General features: G+C 34.7%; 1 protein-coding gene across 1 annotated transcript in view; it reads left to right on the plus strand.

The window, feature by feature from the left end:
* Positions 1-20,999, plus strand: part of KPNA4 (karyopherin subunit alpha 4) — a 73,699-nt gene that overhangs the window by 13,022 nt on the left and 39,678 nt on the right. The window contains exons 2-7 of the mRNA XM_039241971.1: positions 10,831-10,875; positions 11,756-11,845; positions 11,961-11,990; positions 12,074-12,126; positions 16,275-16,370; positions 16,884-16,969. Of these exons, the coding sequence (XP_039097902.1) occupies positions 10,831-10,875; positions 11,756-11,845; positions 11,961-11,990; positions 12,074-12,126; positions 16,275-16,370; positions 16,884-16,969 (400 nt within the window). The remainder of the gene's footprint in view (positions 1-10,830; positions 10,876-11,755; positions 11,846-11,960; positions 11,991-12,073; positions 12,127-16,274; positions 16,371-16,883; positions 16,970-20,999) is intronic.

Consider the following 20,999-nt stretch of genomic DNA (forward strand, 5'->3'; position numbering starts at 1 on the left):
AGTTCAATGTGGACTTTGTTTATTTTGTATACTACTATAAATTCTCATCACAGAGTCTGGCATATAGATTTTCCTCATCAATTTGTATTGATCATTTATTGAACTCTTAGAGTACTTATTTATGTATCCATATTTTAGTATTTCTTCATGTAAGATAATGTTTTTACTTGTCATGTGTGTTGTAGAGAAAAGTATTACAAAAGGAAATGTATGGGGCGCCTGAGTGACTCAGTTGGTTGGGCGTCCGACTTCGGCTCAGGTCATGATCTCACGGTTTGTGGGTTCGGGCCCCACGTCAGGCTCTGTGCTGACAGCTAGCTCAGAGCCTGTTTCAGATTCTGTGTCTCCCTCTCTCTCTGACCCTCCCCTTCTCATGCTGTCTCTCTATCAGAAATAAATAAAACATTTAAAAACAAAAACAAAAGGATATGTATGACTTATACACCAACAGATTGGATAACCTAGATGAAATGGACAGATTCCTAGAAACATACAACATACCAAGACTGAATCCTGAAGAAACAGAAAATCTAAACTAGTGAAGAGATTGAATCAATAATCAGAAATTCTCCAACAAAGAAAAGCCCAGGACCAGAAGACTTCACTGGTGAATTCTACCAGACATTTAAAGAATTAACACTGATCCTCTTTAAACTCTTTCAAAAAACTGAAGATAAGGGAATACTTTCACATTCATTCTATGAGGCCAGCATTACTCTGGTACCAAAGCCAAAGACACTGCAAGAAAACTGCAGACCAATATCCTTGATGAATAGTGTTGGTAGAAATTTTCAAAAAAGTAGCAAACAGCATTTTAAGAGGATTCTGTTGAAACAGAATTCAACAGCATATTAAGAGGATTAGATACTGTGACTAAGTGGGATATATTCCTGGAATGCAGTGTAATGGTTCAATATATGAAAATAACTGTACTCTAACACATTAACAGAATGAAGAACAAAACCACACATGCTCTCCATTGATGCAGAAAAAGCAATTGACAAAAATCAGTACTCTTTCATGATAAAAACCCTCAACTAAGAATAAAAGGAAACTGCCTCAACATAATAAAGATCAAATATGAAAAACCCCAGCAGACGACATATTCAATGATAAATGACTGAAAGTTTTTCCTATAAGAATAAGAACAAGACAAGGATGCCCACTTTAACCATTTCTGTTGAGCATAGTACTGAAAGTCCTAACCAGAGCAATTAGGCAAGAAAAAGAAATAACAGATATCCAAATTGGAAAGGAGGAAGTAAAATTATGTTTGTAGATGGCTTGATCTTTTTATGTAGAAAACCCTAAAGATCCTCCCAGAAAATGTTAGCAGTAATTAATGATTCAGCAAAATTACAGGATGTGAAATCAGCATACACTCCTGAGGAACAATCCGTAAAGGAAAGTGAGAAACACGTTTAGTTACAGTAACATCAAAATACTTAGGAATAAACCAATGAGATAAAAGACTCTTCATAGTGAAAATTACAAAACGTTGCTGAAAAAAAAGAGAACACATAGACATCCCAGGTTCATAGGTTGGAGGACTTACTATTAAATGTCTACAAAGTGATCTACAGATTTAATGCAGTCTCTATCAAAATCCCAGTGGTGTTATTTGCAGAAATAGAGAAGAGTCCACATGGAATTGCAAGGAACACTGAATAGCCAAAACAATCCTGAAAAAGAAGAGAAAGATGGGAAGTCTCGCACTTCCCAATTTAAAACTTACTCCAAAGCTACAGTAGTCAAAACAGTGTGGTATTGACATAAAGTCAAACATAGACCAATAGAATAGGGAACCCAGAAATAAACTCTTGTATGTAAGATTTTTTTTTATATCAGAGATTTTTGACAAGAGTGCCAAAATAATTCACTGGTAAAAGACAGTCTTTTCAGCAAATGAGGCTGAGAAATTTTGATATCCCCAAGCAAAACAATGAAGGTGGACCCTTATGTAACACCATATACTAGAAATTAAATTCAGAACAGATCAAGGACCTAACTGTAAGACCTAAAACAAAACTCTTAGGACAAAAAATTGGACAAAAACTTCATGACATTGGATTGGACAGTGATTTCTTGGGTATGACACCAAAAATGTGTGTGTGTCTGTGTGTGTGTATGTGTTTATCTTACACAAAATAGGTGAATATAAAAAACTAGAAATTCAATTTTTTTCCGTTCTCCCCTTTATTTTCAGACTTTTCCGAAGAATATGTATAACTTCTGAATTTAATACATTTCCCTATTGTTCAAATATTAGATAGTGAAACTACTATAATCCCATTCTTTGGAGTTAACAACTGTTAACAACTTCTTACATTTTTTGTGATTTTTACATTATAATTATACACTAATAAATTATTTCAGTGCTTATAATTTAAATGTGGATCATTTAAAATTTTCTTTTTAATGTTTTTATTTTTGAGAGAGAGAGAGAGAGAGAGAGAGAGAGAGAGACAGTGTGGGTGGGGGAGGGGCAGAGAGAGCAGGAGACACAACCGGAAAACGGGCTCTAGGCTTTGAGCTGTCAGCACAGAGCTTGATGCAGGGCTCAAACTCATGGACTGTGAGATCATGACCTGAGCTGAAGTCAGAGCCATCCAGACACCCCTAGATGTGGATCATTTTAAAGTATTATTATTTTTAATAGAATTATTTTTTAAAACTGTTCCAGTAGCTTGCCATGGTTAAATCTGGCCTCCTCCTGTTGTATTTACTTTCAGACTTATACTCGATCTAGAGTAATCTTGTTACTTGTTAGAGGTAAGAATATGATTCTCTTATGAAGACTCGCCCATCATTAGTGGTGCTAATTAGAATTTTACTACTACTATTAATAAATATTTCTGAGAAATCACAGTTTGAGTAAGCATTTAACATTAAGCATTTAAAATGTCACTTTTATTATCATAAATGGAAAGTTGGAATTTACTTTCCAGTTACCATGGATTTGCCATATACAATTTGCCGGCATACATGATATTTGGCAAACGCATGGATAAGCACCATGATTAGTGCTGCTGGAGAGATCAGCAAGTGGAAATGAAAGGAGGTAGAAATAGGAAAGGAATGAGAAAACACTTTTGTAGTTAAACATTTTAGTATTTGGTTTACCGTATTTATTGGGTTGAACAAATATTGTACCTACCAGGTATGTTTAAGATGTGATGATCATTTGGGTTGAAAACACCAGTCAATCGCTTTTCTCTGAAGTGTTGTGTAGGTGAGCATTATATGATGTGATTGATTTGGTTCCTTGCTCTTTTCCATTTCTGGCTTCTGACATTCTTCAACAGATCCTGCATGTGCCATCTTTTATAGTCCTCCCGTTTTGTATATGATACATTTATACCTCAAAGCCTGTCTCTAGATCAGTTTTCATTTATTCTTAAAGATTCAGCTTATATTTTTCATCTTTAGTCTCTCTTTGCTTACTTTAGACTTTTTACTGTCAAAAACAGTACATGCATAACACATTTATGAGTAAAATCAAGTAATGTGTTTTAAATGGTATTTGGCACCAAATGTTTGCAAAATTTTAGACTTTATTACTATTTTATTAAATTATGTTTCTCTGTCGTAAGAACTGACTCCTTCAGGCCATTGATCTACTATGTCTGATCCGCCTTTGTATTTCTACTGCTTGACAAATAGGTGATTGATATATATTTGAATGATTGAGTGAATGCTTCCCAGCAGTCTCTAAATAATAATGCAGTAGAATTCCAATTTGCTAGGGGTGGGGAAGGTTGTGTTTGTGTGTGTATATATATCACTTCTTAAAAGCTTTTATTGAGATGTAATTTATTTTGCATAAAACACATTTTTAGTGTACAATTCAATGATTTTTAGGAAATTTTCATAGTTTTGCAACCATTACCACATTCCAGGTTTTAGAATATTTATATCCCATCACCCCACAAAATATCTCCTGCCTGATTAATCATTTAAATTTTTTTTTCCTGGTTTTTTTTTTTTTTTGGTGTGTGTGTGTGCTATTACTTAAGTATTAACATTCCTGGGGTATAAAGATAGGCTAAATAAAATAAACTCACAGCATTATATGCCTTATCTTTTATATGACTAATCTTAGAATTTTTTTCCACTGAGGTGAATTGAGTCCTTACTAATCTAAACTCCCATATTTTACTCAACATTTAAAATATTCAAATTTCATACAGTATAACATTTTACTAGTTTTTAGAGTTTTTTTTAAAAAACTATACATTGATAAAAAGTGAACTAGAAATTAAGTAGGCACTAGTTAGAAATCAAATAGCTATAAATTGGAAAAGGAAATACTGAACCCTGTTCTCATAAGAGGGAAGTATTTAATCCCTAGAATTTAGGATAGTGATGGACACAGTAATTATTTATTAACTTAAAAATTATATTGTGCTCTATAAGATTCACTTATTTGAATTTTTTGACAATTTCTTGACCCCTTTTGCCTGAATATAGGATTTTGTAACTATATTTATTACAAGCAAAGAAATATAAAAATTCTGGGTGATCTGCCGAAACTCCTTATGGAGCCTATTTCTCTGGCTCTCTCCCCATTCCCCCCATTGACAGCCTTTGTCCTTTAGATAGCTCTTTGGCCTATAAATAAGTCTTTGGCCAGTTTGGCAGCTTTTTGGAATTCTAATTGACAGCTCACTGCATCAGTGTAAGTCATGTGAATTCATAACAATTATATTTGCATGTAGTATATAAAAACTCTTTTTTAAGATGAGAAGAGACTTAGAAAAATAACCTTATATACCCCTTTCATGGGACCCGAGAGAAATGAAAGTCCTTTATTTGAGATGGAGTTGTGACTTGTAAACGTCTAAATATGTAATTCCACTTTTAAGATGTGGGTTTCTGTTTTTGTTTTTTGCAATAAAAAACGTGGGTAAATGCTGCTAGGCTGGTGCATAGGATGTCTTTGTATTAGTTCATTCGGTCTTCTCTTTACCATGAAGGTAATAGCTTTTTCTCAAGAGAAGAAAAGTCTTGTCTTGCTGCTGTGTAATAGATTGTCAGATCTCCTATTTTGTAAATAAATTTCTTTGGGTAGTATTAGCCTAAGGCTTGTGTCACTACTACAATGTAAAAATGGTTGGACAAATCCTTTATTAATAGTTCCAAATAATCAGAAACTCTAAATTTAATAAGTAAGGTACTATAATGGGAAAAATTCTTGGAGTGTAAATATTTGTGTAGATGGGTATATTTAATATTTTATTTGCACATTAGTTTGCTTAATTGAACAGCCCATTATAACTTAATTCTGCTTATTTAGATGGAATACTTACTAGTTTTTATTAAAACATTTTTGGCCACAGATATCTGTCCCTGAAAAGTCTATTGAATAATCTGTTAAGTAGTACATTTTACAAGTTTTTTCTGTCTGTGAGACACTGGACCTAATTTTTATTGTTTGCCAAAGTTGTTTATTGCTGTTGTATTGTGAGACAATGCGAAGCCCACTGTCTTCATGATAGTACTTTTTCTTTCACATGAGCTATAGACTCCAAAATTACTCTGTTTGATTTTAACATTTGAGAGAAACAGTATGGCATAGTGGTTAATTGACTTTGTATGAGACTGTCCGAATTCTGATATTAGCTATCCTACTTTTAGCTATGTGGCCTTGGCTAAGTAATGTAACTTCTCTAGGCCTCAGTTTCCTTATTTATAGAAAGAAAGAAATGTTTTGTTGTTGTGTTTGTGGTTGTGGTGGTTGTTTTTACTTCTTAAGCGTATGTTAAGTAAAAGATAGTGAATGTTGAAACTCCTATGGTAGTGCTTGGCCGGGCATTTTTATTCATTTTGCATCCTATCTTATTTGCATTTTTTAAATTGAATCTTGGTATTTTTTTTAAGGGCAGAAGATTCAAAAGGACTTTATGAATGAAAATATAAGAGAGAATAAATACACGAAAAGTTCAATATCATTAATCATCAGGAAATGAAATATCTACATATCTGTTAACACGACTATATGAAAAAGACTGACCATTTCAAATATTGATAAGAATATGAAGGAAACTCTCATATACTGCTATTCAGATGGACAGTTATACGACTAGTTTGGAAAACAGTTGGCAGCGATTTTGGTTTTTATTTTTTTATTCAAATATAATCAACATACAGTGTTATATTAGCTTTAGGTGTAATATATGATTCAACTGTTCTATGTACTTTCCAGTGCTCATAATGATAAGTGTACATTAATCCCCTTAACATATTTCACCTGTCAGCCACTTCTCTCTGGCAGCCAGCAGTTCTCTAAATTTTCTTTTTTTGTTTGTCTCTCTTTTTTTTGTTTCTTAAATTCCACATGTGAGTGAGGTCATGGTATTTATTTGTCTTTTTTAGGCTGACTGACTTCACTAAGCATTATATACTCTCTAGCTCCATCCATGTCATTGCAAGTGCAAGATTTCATTCTTTATGGCTGGAAAATATTCTTCCGTGAAAAATATTACACACACACACACAGACACACACACGACATTTTCTTTATCCATTCATCTATTGGTGGGTGTTTAGGCTGCTTCCATAATTTGGCTATTGTAAGTAATGCTGCAGTAAACATAGGGGTGCTTAGATTCTTTTGAATTAGTGTTTTTATATTTTGGGGTTGAATAGTAGAATTACTGGGTTATATGGTGTTGATATTTTTAGGTTTTTGAGAAGCCTTCATACTGTTTTCCACAGTGGTTGCACCAATTTACATTCTCTCCAACAGTGCACACAGGTCTTATTTTCTCCACATCTTTGCCAGCATTTATTATTATCTTGTAGTTTTGATTTTAGCCATTCTGACAGATGTAAAGTGAAATCGTATGGTGGTTTTAATTTGCATTTCCCTGATGATTAGTGATGTTGAGCATCTTTTCATGTGTCTGTTGGCTGTCTGTATGTTTTTGGGAAAATGTCCATTCAGCTTCTCTGTTCATTTTTGAAAAAAATTTTTTCAACATTTATTGATTTTTGAGAGACAGAGAGAGACAGAGCACAAGTAAGAGAGGGGCAGACAGAGAGAGAGACACAGAGTCCAAAGCAGTCTCCAGGTTCTGAGCTGTTACCACAGAGCCAAACACAGGGCCTGAACCCACAAACCGTGAGATAATGACCTGAGCTAAAGTCAGATGCTTAACCAGCTGAGCCACCTAGGCGCCCCTCTGCTCATTTTTTTAAAATTTTTTTTTAATGTTTTATTTATTTCTAGGAGAGAGAGAGACAGCGTGAGCAGGGGAGGGTCAGAGAGAGAGGGAGTCACAGACTCTGAAACAGGCTCCAGGCTCTGAGCTGGCAGTCAGCACAGAGCCCGACGCGGGGCTCGAACCCACGAATCGCGATATCACGACCTGAGCGAAAGTCGGACGCTTAACCGACTAAGCCACCCAGGCGCCCCCCCCTGCTCATTTTTTAATTGGATCATTTATTAGTTTTTGGTGTTGAGTTGTAGGCTTTTTTTTTATATATTTTGGATATTAACCCCTTATCAGATATGTCATTTGTCAATATCTTTTGTCAGTAGGTTGCCTTTTTGTTTTGTTGATTTCCTTTACTGTGCAAAAAACTTGGTATTTTGGTATAGTCCCAGTTTAATTTTGCTTTTGTTTCCTTTGCCTGAGGGTATGTACCTAGTAAGTGTTTCTATGGTTGATGTCCAAGAAATTACTGCCTATGTTTTCTTCTAGGGGTTTTATGGTTTTAGGTCTCACATTTAGGTCTTTAACCCATTTTGAGTTTATTTTTGTGTATGGATTAAGAAAGTGGTCTGGTTTCATTCTTTTGCTATTTTTTAAAGCATATATCTGTATCAAAGCTCAAATGATCCTCACTTAAACAGAGATTGAATAAATTGGTTTGGTCAAAAATCGAGGTAAAGATTTCTGTGCATATAAGATTCTACAATACATTTTGAGAAGAAGTAATATTGATTCCTTATTTATAGAATTTATATTCTAGTAGGGAGAGGGTAACAATTAGTAAAACTATATATAGCATATTAGAATGTGATAAATGGTATAGAGAAAAAATAAGGAATAGAGAGTACTCAGAGAGTTGCTGAATGGCTAGGAAGGGGAAGACCTTACCATAGAGGTGACAGCTGAGAGTTTCAGAAATGAAAGTGAGCACTGCAGGGGAGCCTGGGTGGCTCAGTCAGTTAAGCATCTGACTTTGGTTTAGGTCATGATGATACAGTCGGGCCCCCCCAGGGGGCCCTGCATCAGGCTCTGTGCTGACAGCTCAGAGCCTGGAGCCTGCTTCAGATTCTGTGTCTCCTTCTCTTTCTGCACCTCCCCCACTCACACCTGTCTCTCTCTCTCTCAAAGGTAAACAAACATTAAAAAAAAAAAAAAAGAAAGAGAACACTGCAGATAATGAAGGAAGAGCATTACAGCCTGAGGAATTTGCAGTAGCAGTAATAATAATAGCTAACACATATACTGCTACGTGCCAGGAGTTGTTTAAGCCCTTTGCATATACTAACTTATTCAATCTTTATAGTATCCCATGAAATAGGTATTTTTACTATCCTCATTTTATAGATGAGAAAACTGAGGTGTTGAGAGCTAGTAAGTAGTGTGGCTGAAAATTGAACCCAAGCAGTTTGGCTGTGGAGTCTATCCTTAGGAGTTACTGTAGAGTCTATTACTGAAGGCCTTGAAGAGAGAGAATTTCTAGTGTGTTAGAGGAATAGCTAAGCTAGTGCAGCTTCAGCAAAGTGAATGGAGAGAATGACAGAACCTGAGGTCTGAAAACTGGTAATTAGAAAACAGATAAGAGATTTGAGAGTACGTAAGCCATATTAATGACTGGGCTTTTACTCCAAAGTGGACAGCTTTTGATGGCTTTGGAAAGGGAAATAACACTATCTGGCTGGCTTTTTAAGAAAGGGTTCTTTACTGGGTCCTTCCTCCCTTGGAGTCTATAGGTAGAATTCAAGAAGGCCTAGAAACTTTGAAAAAAATTACATCATTATTTTCACTAACTTCTAACGGCGTTTTCTTCATTTAATAATGTAGCCAATAAACTGCAGTAGTTATTAAAGTTACCTGTGACTTTTTGTTACCACCAATAAAACATTTTTGCAGGATATCTTTATTGTCATCATCACTTTGAAATTATAGTAGTTTTTGGACTCACTGCTAGATCCTGTTTAATTTGATAATGAAGTACATGTATTATAGTTTGTTTTTTCGTATTTAAATATATTTGACAACTGTGTGTCGGTATACTTGCTATTTTTGGTAATTTTACGTATTTCTTTGTAATTAAAAACACTGTGTGGAAGGTGTTCATTGATTTCATCAGCTGTCAAAGGAGACTGTGGCACTCAAAAATTAAGATTCCCTGTGAGGATTGCTTTGGTGGCTGTGATAAGAATGAACTGGGGGAGAAGGCAGGCAAGAGCAGAAAGAGGGATACAAGTTAAGAGGCTTTTGCAATAATCTAGGGTGAAGGATAATGGGGAGTTAGACCAGAGTAGTAGCAGAGAAGGTAGTGATATGTAGTTGGATTTTAGATTAGTTTTGAAGGTTGAACAAGAAGGATTTGTTAACAGATCGAATGTGTAATGTAAGAGAAAAAGAAGAATCGAGGATGGCTCTAAAGTTTTTGTCTGTGCATCTGGAAGGATAGAGTTTACATTTACTGAAACTCTCTGAAATTATCAATAGATCTATAATACTGGATATGTCCTGAATTTTTTAAACATTAACATAAGGCTTATAAAAAGGTACAAAGAATAAAAGAACTCATGGTTTCACCCCCATATGAACCATGTGAGATCAGATGGAGTTATGTATGTTTGTTAAAGTCAAAAGTTTGGTTTTGGATATGAGTTTAAGATCTTTATTAGACATTCGAATATTTGTGATTTGCTATTTCTACTTGGTATGCCCTGACATAATGCAGTCACTAGAAAGAATGAGGGGAACTTACACACAAAAGAGCATAAACTTGTATTGTTCACCTGAAAAGTGTGAATGTTTTATAGTGAGCATGTTTCTATGTGTTAGGTAAGTTTAAAATGAGAAAACTTCATGTTAAAAAATAAGAATAGTTACAGTATGTGATAAAAAAAAAATTATGTGGTCATTAGAAATCAAAAAAGAGAGGTGCCTGGGTGGCTCCGTCAGGTAAGCTTCCTACTTTTGATTTGGGCTCAGGTTATGGTCTGAGTTGTGAGATCCAAGATCTAGTTCCACTTCAGGCTTGGTGCTGGGTGTGGAACCTGCTTAAGATTCTCTGCTTGCCCCTTCCCTGTGCAAGTGAACGTGTGTGTTTGCACGCTCTCTCTCAAAAAAACAAATAATAATAATGAAAAAGATCTGTATATACCACCCTGGAAGGGCTCTAAACTCTGTAAATTAAGTAAACAAAAATAAGGTGTAAAGACAGAATAAATCAATTAAGTGTGTCAGAATCACAGTAAATCTAACACTCTTTACCTTTAGAGAAAGACCTGGATTGCCAGGAAGATGCCCCCATCCCTCCTTTTAAGCAGTTGAGTTTTACCAACCTGGTACATATATTATTTAAGTGTTGTGGTTCATATGGGAGTTGAGCTTACGGGTTCTCTTATTGTTTGTATCTTTGTATTTTTATAAATCTTAATGGTTCTAAAATTTTATGTCTAATACAGAAAATTATATATATGTAGTATGATCTTTATTATGAGTGAAATATGACTGTGTACATATATGACTAGAAGAAAAGATTATGGTGTGTACATTAAAATGTAAATAGTGGTTTTGTCTGGGTGATGAAAATTGGAGTGTTTTTTTCAAAAATATTTTTTTAAATTTCTTGTAGACTATGAGAAGACAACGAAATGAAGTTGTAGTTGAATTAAGGAAGGTGAGTCTGATTAATATTGGGTACTTCCAAGCATAATTCTAACAACATTATAGCATATATAGAAGGTACTAAATGTGTATTAACCTCAAGTGCCTAGCATTTCTTTCTCTTTTGAAAACGAAGGGTTTTTGACTAAACTTCTAGGCTGTTGAGGTTGGCATGATACAACTTGTCCACTATCCAAAAACAGAGATAAACGAACTCTTATGTGGCATTTTTCTTCTGTAATTTTTAATAATTTATATAAAGTTTGAGTCATAACTATTTAGTTATACTAAATAATTCTGCTAGTTGCAGGTGTGATTATGCCCTGGAAAGTACTTATTTTACTTATAATAAATGTCATGAAGTTTTCAAGTATTAAAATAGGTTATATTATGTTTGTGTAAAAAAAAATGATTTATAGTTGGGAATATATATCTTTAAATTTGTCCGACACTTTTTAAGTGAAATTTTAGTGCTCCTTGAATTTTGTAAGGTATTGTTGATTTTTGTCTCATTTTGAATTGCCCAACTTTTGCTTTGACTTTGTTTTTAGGTGATAAAGAGAAGCTCCCAGATGATGTATAAAATGGTTTAGTACTTTTAAATAAATATATATGTTTGGTTCTGGCTTAAACTGTACACTATCTTTTTTAATTAAAATTTTTGTTTTCCAATTTGTTTTTACATAGTTCACGGTTTATTAAAAATGTAGTATTTGGGGTTTGGGGCTCAAATTAGTCTTGCTTAAGTGTTTGATTCACAATTTGGTTTAATTTTTCATTTGCGTTTTACTTTTAAAAGGCACTTCCTATTTCATTTTATAGGACAGGATTGCCTAACTTTTCTATGAAAGTATCTTTTTATTTAAAGTTCTTTCTCTGATTTTTTTTTAAAGAATAAAAGAGATGAACATCTCTTAAAGAGAAGGAATGTACCACATGAAGATATCTGTGAAGATTCTGATATAGATGGTGATTATAGAGTGGTAAGTTGTTGTTATTTTGGTAACTTAAAACTACGAGTGAAAGATTTTACATAAATATAGAATTTTATGGTGACTTTTTAACTTCATTTTCTCTTTTTTTTTTTTTTTTTGGCAGCAAAATACCTCTCTAGAAGCTATTGTTCAAGTAAGTTGAATTTTTTCCCCTGTCCTCATTTGTATTTCTAATTATTGTGTATCTATATCAAAAATTGTTTTAATTTTTTATAGAATGCGTCAAGTGATAACCAAGGAATTCAGTTAAGTGCAGTTCAAGCTGCTAGGTAAGTTAAATTTTGAGGACATATTTAAATTTCATAACTTACACAGGAATTCTGTTTGACTTTTCACTATACTGTGCTGTGACTTATATTTAACTTAGATGACAAACAATAAAGACCAGTCCATAAACTAAATTTACGTTAAATTTTTTGTGGGGGTTTAGAGTATTAAAATTGGTAGTTTTTTCTAAACTCAGATAAACTAAAGTTTCAAGTTGCAGAATACATACAGATGCTAGGGAAGAGTTGATTTGACAGGTTACTGCTATCAACTAGTAGAAAAACATTTATTAGTTTATTTTAATTATTTTATATGTTTTTATTTTTGAGAGACAGCATGAGTGGGGGACGGGCAGAGAGACGGAGACACAAAATCTGAAGCAGGCTTCAGGCTCTGAACTGTCTGCATAAAGCCCAACACAGGGCTTGAACTCATGAACCAGGAGATCATGACCCAGGCCAAGGTTGAATGCAGCTGAGTCACCCAGGCACCCTGAAAAACATTATTTATAAAACTTCACTCTTTTTTAATAGGTTTAATTTTATAAAAAGTCAGATTTTTTTCCCCTCCTGTCCAGGTAGCTAATTCTTTTCATAATCCCTATTTTATTCAAACAATAAATTGTGTTATAAGCCTACTATAGCAGTGTACAGACAAGTAGACATTAAGATTGAGAGCTACAGAGTTTCCCAGTAGATTTCCAGGTAGGAATATTACATTATTTTGCATATTTCTGCTGTGAAATCTCCAGAGGTGTATGCTTCTATATTTGAAGAGGAGAACCAGAAAAACTTGTTTCTGAGACCTTTGTATTAATGAATAGATTGGAGAAGACATGATTGTTTCATAGTTCAACACAGTCTTGGCTTTCTATATTTATAAATATAAGACTTAATTCTCTGTGTTATGATTATAAGTAGGAAAGAGACACTTAAGCAAGTAATTGATCCTGTTTATAGAATTTCACAGTGGGAGATTTCACTGATCCATCCAATATCTTAGACAGTGCATGAATCTTTTTTTTTTTTTAATTTTTTAATAGTTTATTTATTTTTGAGACAGACAGAGCATGAGTGGGGGAGGGGCAGAGAGAGAGGGAGAGACAGAATCCGAAACAGGCTTTAGGCTCTGAGCTGTCAGCACAGAGCCTGATGTGGGGCTCGAACCCACAAACTGTGAGATCTGACGTCAGACGCTTAACCAGCTGAGCCACCCAGGCGCCCCAGACAGTGCATGAATCTTTTATGTAAAAAAAATTTCTTTGAGTTTTCTTGCTTCTGTGTATTTATTTTAAATACCCTAAGACAGATAGGAAAATTTTAGAATTAATACTATTGCCCACTACAGGTAAAAGAACTTCTTAGAGAGATCTTGGTTATGTAGAAAGAAAATCACAGAAGTATTTACATCTCAAAATGGAGAATTATGTTTATAGATAGAATGATTAAGAAATTTGAGGGACTCCTGGGTGGCTCAGTCGGTTTAGCATCCGACTTCAGCTCAGGTCATGATCTCATGGTTCGTGGGTTCGAGCCCTGCATCGGGCTCTGTGCTGGCGGTTAGCTCAGAGCCTGGAGCCTGTCTTTGGATTCTGTATCTCCCTCTCTCTCTGACCCTCCCTGCTCACGCTGTCTCTCTCTCTCTCAAAAATAAATAAAACATTTTTTTAAAAAATAAGAAATTTGAGGGGTACCTGGGTGACTGAGTTGGTTAGTGTCTGACTCTTGATTTTGGCTCAGGTCATGATCTCATGATTCATGAGTTCTAGCCCCGTGTCAGGCTCCTGTCCAGAGCCTGCTTGGGATTCTCTGTTTGGGTAGCTCTGTGTGACTGTCTCCGTGTCTCCCTCTCTTTTGGGGAGTAAATAAATAAACTGGAAAAAAAAAAAAAAAGGATACATTTTGCTCACCATTTTTCATTGTTGACTGTTTGATAGTTTTGGAGCAGCTCTTATCAACAGGAGTTCTACAAGATAATTAAAGCCCTGAGACCCCTAAGGCAGATATTTTCAAATTATGGTCTTTGTTTTTTGTGTGTGTGTTTAATGTTTATTTATTTTGAGAGGGAAGGGGTGCATGTATGTATGTGTGCACACATGCAAGCAGGAGAGAGGAAGAGAGAATCCCAAGCAGGCTCCACGCTGACAGCCCCAGCAGGAGGCTTGATCCCACAAACCATGAGATCATGACCTGAGCTGAAATCAAGAGTTGAGCACTTAATCAACTGAGCCACCTAGGCACCCCTCAAATTATGGTCTTTGAGTCTCTAGGAGATTCCGAGACAACTTTGGGGAGTATACAAAATCAGACTCATTTATCAATAATACTAAGACTTTATTTGCCTTTTTAAAATAATGTTAACAATTTACAGTGATGTTGTAAAAGCACCTTTGGCAAAACTTGATGGTACCTTAGCACAAATCAAGACAGTAGCACCAAACTGATTTTATATTTTGTAGATACTATGTGCAACATTATGCACTCAAAGAAACAAAGGCCATTTCTAAATCTTTAAGAATGTGTTCTCAGTGAAGTAAAGTAAATGAAGTAAAATGAAGGAAAAAAATTTGTCTTTTATTAAAATCTAGAACCTCAATTAAGAAAAACTGGGTTATTTTCTACTTTGTGCTATGAATCGTGACATATGTTGTGGAAAATACTGTGAAAGGGCATTTAGTATAATTTTTGCTCTGTAAAAAGTTTAGAACCTAATGAGAAGGCAAAGTATATTTAAAATAGAGTGATAAAAGCAAATGTAAGCATATGCTATGTAAATGTTCTTGGAATTCAGAGAGGGTACTGTGAAAACATCCAACTTGAAATGGACTTTGAATAGAGTTTGAATAGACAGAAAAGAGGGCATTCCAAGTGTAGGGACTAAGATGTGAAAGGCCTGGAAATGAGATTAAAATGGTGGACAGACAACTGATCTATTGTTGAATTACAGAGAATGAAATTATCTAGGTAAGATGGAGCAAACTTGTGGAGTGGTTTACGCTAGGGTAAGGAGGTTTCATTTATTGGGTAGTAAATAAGCAGCCATCACTTGGTTTATATAGGGGCATCATCTGGTTAAGCTTTCATAAAATTGCTGTGCAGGGTATTCAAATGAGTGAGCATTTGTGTAATCTCTGTGTCACATATGAATTTGAATTTAATTATGTTATTAAATTTCAAAAGGGTATGTATATCTCTTTTTTTTTTTTTAATTTCTTTTTTTTTTTTTTTTTTTTTACAAATAGTTTATTGTCAAATTAGTTTCTACATAACACTCAGTGCTCATCCCCAAAGTGCCCTCCTCCATGCCCATTCCCCCCTCCCCCCCACATCCATCAGTCCTCAGTTTTTGTCAGCATTCAAGAGTCTCTCATGGTTTGCCTCTCTCCCTTTCCCCCACCATTTCCGCCCTTCTTCTCCCCCTTGTTCCTCCGTCAAGTTCCTCCTAATCCTCCTATACGTGCAAACATATGATATTTGTCCTTCTCTGCCTGACTTATTTCGCTCAGCATAACACCCTCAAGGTCCATCCATGTTGCTACACATGGCCAGATTTCATTGTTTCTCATTGCCATGTAGTATTCCATGGTATAGATAAACCACATCTTCTTGATCCATTCGTCTGTTGATGGACACTTAGGCTCTTTCCATGTTTTGGCTATTGTGGAGAGTGCTGCTATGAACATTGGGGTCCATGTGCTCCTATGCCTCAGCATTTCTGTATCCCTTGGGTAAATTCCTAGCAGTGCTATTGCTGGGTCATAAGGGAGTTCTATTGTTAGTTTCCTGAGGAACCTCCACACTGTTTTCCAGAGGGGCTGTACCAGTTTACATTCCCACCAACAATATAGGAGGGTGCCCGTTTCTCCACATCCTCGCCAGCATCTAGAGTTCTCTGATTGGCTCATTTGAGCCACTCTGAGTGGCGTGAGGTGGTATCTCAGTGTGGTTTTGATTTGTATTTCCCTGATGAGGAGGGATGCTGAGCATCGTTTCATGTGTCTGTTGGCCATCTGGATGTCCTCTTTGGAGAAGTGTCTGTTCATGTCTTCTGCCCATTTCTTCACTGGGTTGTTTGTTTTTCGGGCGTGGAGTTTGGTGAGTTCCTTATAGATTCTGGATATTAACCAAAAGGGTATGTATATCTCTTATAGGAAGCTTTTGTCCAGTGATCGAAATCCACCAATCGATGACTTAATAAAATCTGGAATATTGCCTATTTTAGTCCATTGTCTTGAAAGAGATGACAAGTAAGTACATTATTTGGAGAGGTAATTTAGACTGTATTTTTGCAGAAAACAAGATTTTCTAGTAGTTAGTTTGATCTTTCAAGAAAAGGGCTATAAGATGGAATTGAAAAAGCCAAAGTGAAAAACAGTGCAAGGTGTGTTTACAACAAGAGGTAACCGTAAAGGCCAAAGAGGAACTAGAGAATGATATATTTAACGTTTAAGCTTTGAAAATTGACAACTAGTTTGGCCGGCTAAGTACTTGAGAAAACTGTTGAGTAGTAATGTATAGGTATCTTAAGGAGTTTTTACTAAAAATAAGTAGGACACCTGAGGAAATTGCATGCATTTTATACTGCAGAGATGATGTAAATAGTCATTGGAGATTTAAAAGAAAATGCTAGATGCATAGATAACTTTTGAAAAAAAGTATTTAATACTTTAAAAATGCTCCAAGGGAGGAATTGTTGGCAGATAGTATATTTGGGCCAATATAAAAATCCCTGGTGTTTAAAATTATTTGTTTTTTTGTAGTCCTTCTTTACAGTTTGAAGCTGCATGGGCTCTGACAAACATTGCATCTGGAACCTCTGAACAAACTCAAGCAGTAGTTCAGTCCAGTAAGTTGGTGATTAACAGATAAAATTATGGTTTCTAACAAAGAAGTTAGTAAAAAAAAAAAAATTGATTCTCTTAAAAGAATATATTATAAAGTAATTGCTGTCCAATAATGGGGTAGTTGAAATAGGCCAACTTAAGTATATTACTTTGATCATGTTGTTCCAATGACTGACAGTTCCTATTTCCAAAAATTCATTTGATTTTATTTGATTTGATTCATCTGAGAACATTTCCCAAGTATGGTAGTGATTATATTGTTCTAGTTACCCTTTATTTGTAGGATCTCATAGAAATATAGGTGTTTTTTCCCATTGCCGTACTGCCTCTTGGCCTCTCTTAATGAGATTTTCATCATGCAACTTAGAGAGATATTTTATAAAGTAGTCCTGTTGAAAAATAGCTTGAAATTTGTTCATTGCTATTATAATAGATTGTTTTTCTTTTATGTTCCAAAAGCTGTAAGGGGAAGATTATTGGAAGTAATAACTTGAGTATTGTTTTCATGATACTATTTAATTCTTCTATGAAACAAAGAAATTAATAATTTTTAAAAAGTACTTTAATATGCTTCTCAGGTGTGTAAGGAGTATACTTGTCTAAGTTTGTTAAAATCTTAAGCAGTAATGTCTACATAATTTTAAAGGGAAAGTGTTACCCAAGTAAACATTTTATTATGTAGACATTTCTATTGTGATATTACACAGAATATTAATACTACTTTAAATCATGGTAAAATTTGCTTAATTTGGGGTTTATATGTGTTTTGATTTTGGTTTTTATTTTTGGTTTTATTTTGTATAATTGACTGGTAAATTTTATGATCTCAATATAATAGTTTAGTCTTTCATTTTCCTTTCTAAGTGCTTTTTCAAGATTAGAAGGAGGCTTAGAATTTAATACTGCCAGTCTGTCTGATTTTACCAAATATAATAGATGAATGAATGATTTTTTATGAGTAAAGCATGATTGATCTACACGTATTTAATAGCATTTTTCAAAGTAAAACAGAAGAAAAAAATGAAAGAATCATGTGTTTAGTGCAATATTATTCTGTTTAGATACAGATTTCTCTGTTCCCATCCTTGTTATAAAGGAGCAGAACCACTTTCTGATTCAGAAGAGCTTATGTGGTACAGGAATTACTGGCCTGTCTAAAAACACGTGATGTTATTTTTTTTAATTGAGGTGTAATTGACATATATAACATTAAATTAGTTTCAGGTGTACAACAGAATGACTCGAAATGTGTAGATCAAGGAGTGCTTAGTGTTTAAGTGTCTGACTTGAGCTCATGTCATGATCTCATGGTTTCTGAGTTCAAGCCCCATGTCAGCCTCTGCCTTACAGTGCAGAGCCTTAGGGTTGTCTCTCTCCCTCTCTTTCTGCTCCTGTCCTGCACACACACTGGCTCACTCTCGCTCTCTCTCACTCTCTCTCGCTCTCTAAAAAGAAAAAGAAATGTTTACACCAAGAAGTGATCGCAATAACTCTAGTTTCCCCATCATATCAAATTACATAGTATGCAGTACATCATTGACTACAGTCACCATGCTGTACGTTTCATTCCTGTGACTTAACTTGTTTAATGACCGGAAGTTTGTGCCTCTTGGCCCCCTTCTCCTATTTCACCCATCCCCAAAAAACCCTCCCCTCTGTCAACCACCAATCTGTTCTCTGCATCTATGAGTTTCATTTTGTCCATTTGTTTTTTAGATTCCACATGTAAGTGAAATCATAGATTGTCTTTCTGACCTATTTCATTTAGTAGTACCTCAAGATCCATTGATATTATAATGCGCAAGGATTTCTTTTGGGTTTTTTTTTTTTTAATGGCTGAGTGGTATTCTAGTGTGTGTGTGTGTGTGTGTGTGTGTGTGTGTGTACCTGTGTATGTGTACACACATCTCATCATCTTATCCATCCATCCATCCATCATTTGACACTATGTTTCCATATCTTGGCTAATGTGAATAATGCTGTATTGGACATAAGGGTGCTTATATCTTGAAAGGTTCTAAGCGGTTTCACCATAAGAATCTCTGCTGAAAATATTTTCCCCTACATAACTACTTGCCTGTAAAGCAATTTTGCCATAAAACATATCAGAATAACTGGTTGACAGTTTGATTTGATAGTTTGTTGCTTTCATCAAATAACTGACAGTTTCCTTTCATTTCTCCATTGACACAGTACTCCCATTTTTATATTAAATCATAGCCCTCATAATAGTCTATACAATGGCACAGAGTTTGAACCCACATTTCTCCTTAGAACGTTGGAACATCTATCAACATACATGTGACAATAATATGCTGAGAACAAGGTAGAAGGCCTCAATGCATTACAAAACCATTACAAACATGCATTTTTGTATTCAGAAACTAATACCTATCTTAAGGAAAAAATTTTAGAAAAAAAAAATTACAAAAGATGATGCCAAATGAAGAGATGAATCAACAAGCAAAAAAAATGTATATAATGAAAGAAAGACTTTGAGGACAAGGGCTTAGGTACAGTCTGCAAAATAAAATCAGTTTTTTGCATAGAGTTGCATGAATCTACACACATTTTCAATGTATTCATATGTTGTATTTTGCAATAAACTCTTTAATTTTGTTAATGCATTTTTCATGTTTCATGTCCTTTTAAATGAATGTCCCTCTTATTTTTCATAATTTTACCTTTTATGGCATAATTGCCTTACGGCCAATGGGTTATAGGGTGAAAATGTTTGTGGCAAAGATATTTACAGTGAAAATACTGGGCACTCTTCTTAAATTTGTTTTCATTTTGCTCAGATAAATACCCAGAAGTGGAATTACTGGATCATATATTTTTAGTTTCTTCATTAGCCTCCATACTGTTTTCATAGTGGCTGAATCAATTTACAGTGCCCACCAGCAGTGCACAAGGGCTCTGTTTTCTCAACATCCTGTCTAACACCTGTTATTTCTCATCTTTTTGATTAGCCATTCTGACTGGTGTGAGGTGATACCTCATTATGATTTTGATCTGCATTTCCCTGGTTAGTGATGTTGAGCATCTTTTCATATGTCTATTGGCCATGTATGTGCCTTCTTTGGAAAGGTATCTATTCACGTTCTATACCCACTTTGTAATCAGATTTGGGGGGAGGAGATTGGTATTCTTATATATTTTGGATGTTTACCACTTATCAGATAGATGATTTGCAAATCTACTCTCAGTCAGGAGGTTGCCTTTATTTTGTTGATAGTTTCCTTTATTGTACAGAAGCTTTTAGTTTGATGTAGTTCCATTTATTTTTGCTTTTGTTTCTAATTGTATGTGAAGTCAGGTTCAGAAAAATACTGCCATGAATGATGTCAGGGAGCTTGCCACCAGTGTTTTCTTCTAGGAGTTTTTGCACTTTCTGGTCTTATTTTTAAGTCATTAATCCATTTGAGTTCATTTTTGTATATGGTATAAGATTCTGGTCTAGTTTTTGTTCTTTTGCATTGGTCTGTCCAGTTATCCCAACATCATTCATTTATTGAAGAAACTGTTTCCCCAGTGTTTTTTATTGCCTCTTTTGTTGTAAATTAATTGATTATATGTGTATGGGTTTTTTTTTCTTTTCTGTTGATCTACCTCCCTGTTTCTATGCCAGCATAGGTACCATACTGTTTAGATTAATCTTGTTTTGTGATATAGTTTGAAATCAAGGAGCGTGAGGTCTCCATTTTCATTCTTCTTCCTCAAGATTACTTTGGCCATTCAGAATCTTTTGTGACTCCATACAAATTTAGGATTCCCTGTTCTTTTTTGTGAAAAATACCATTGGGAATTTGATAGGTAGTAATATTAATTTTCTAATTCATGAGCATGGAATATAGTTCATGGAATATAGTTATTTGTTTCATCTGTTTCATTTATCAGTGTCTTGAAGTTTTTAGCATAGGTCTTTCACCTCCTTGGTTAAATTTATTCCTAGGTATTTTCTTCTTTTTGATGAAATTTTAAATGGAGTTGTTTTCTTAATTACTTTTTCTAATAGTTTGAGTATAGCAT

The sequence above is a fragment of the Hyaena hyaena genome, unplaced genomic scaffold (assembly GCF_003009895.1).
Source record: "Hyaena hyaena isolate Hyena2069 unplaced genomic scaffold, ASM300989v1 scaffold_203, whole genome shotgun sequence".
NCBI classification, from domain to species: Eukaryota; Metazoa; Chordata; class Mammalia; order Carnivora; family Hyaenidae; genus Hyaena; species Hyaena hyaena.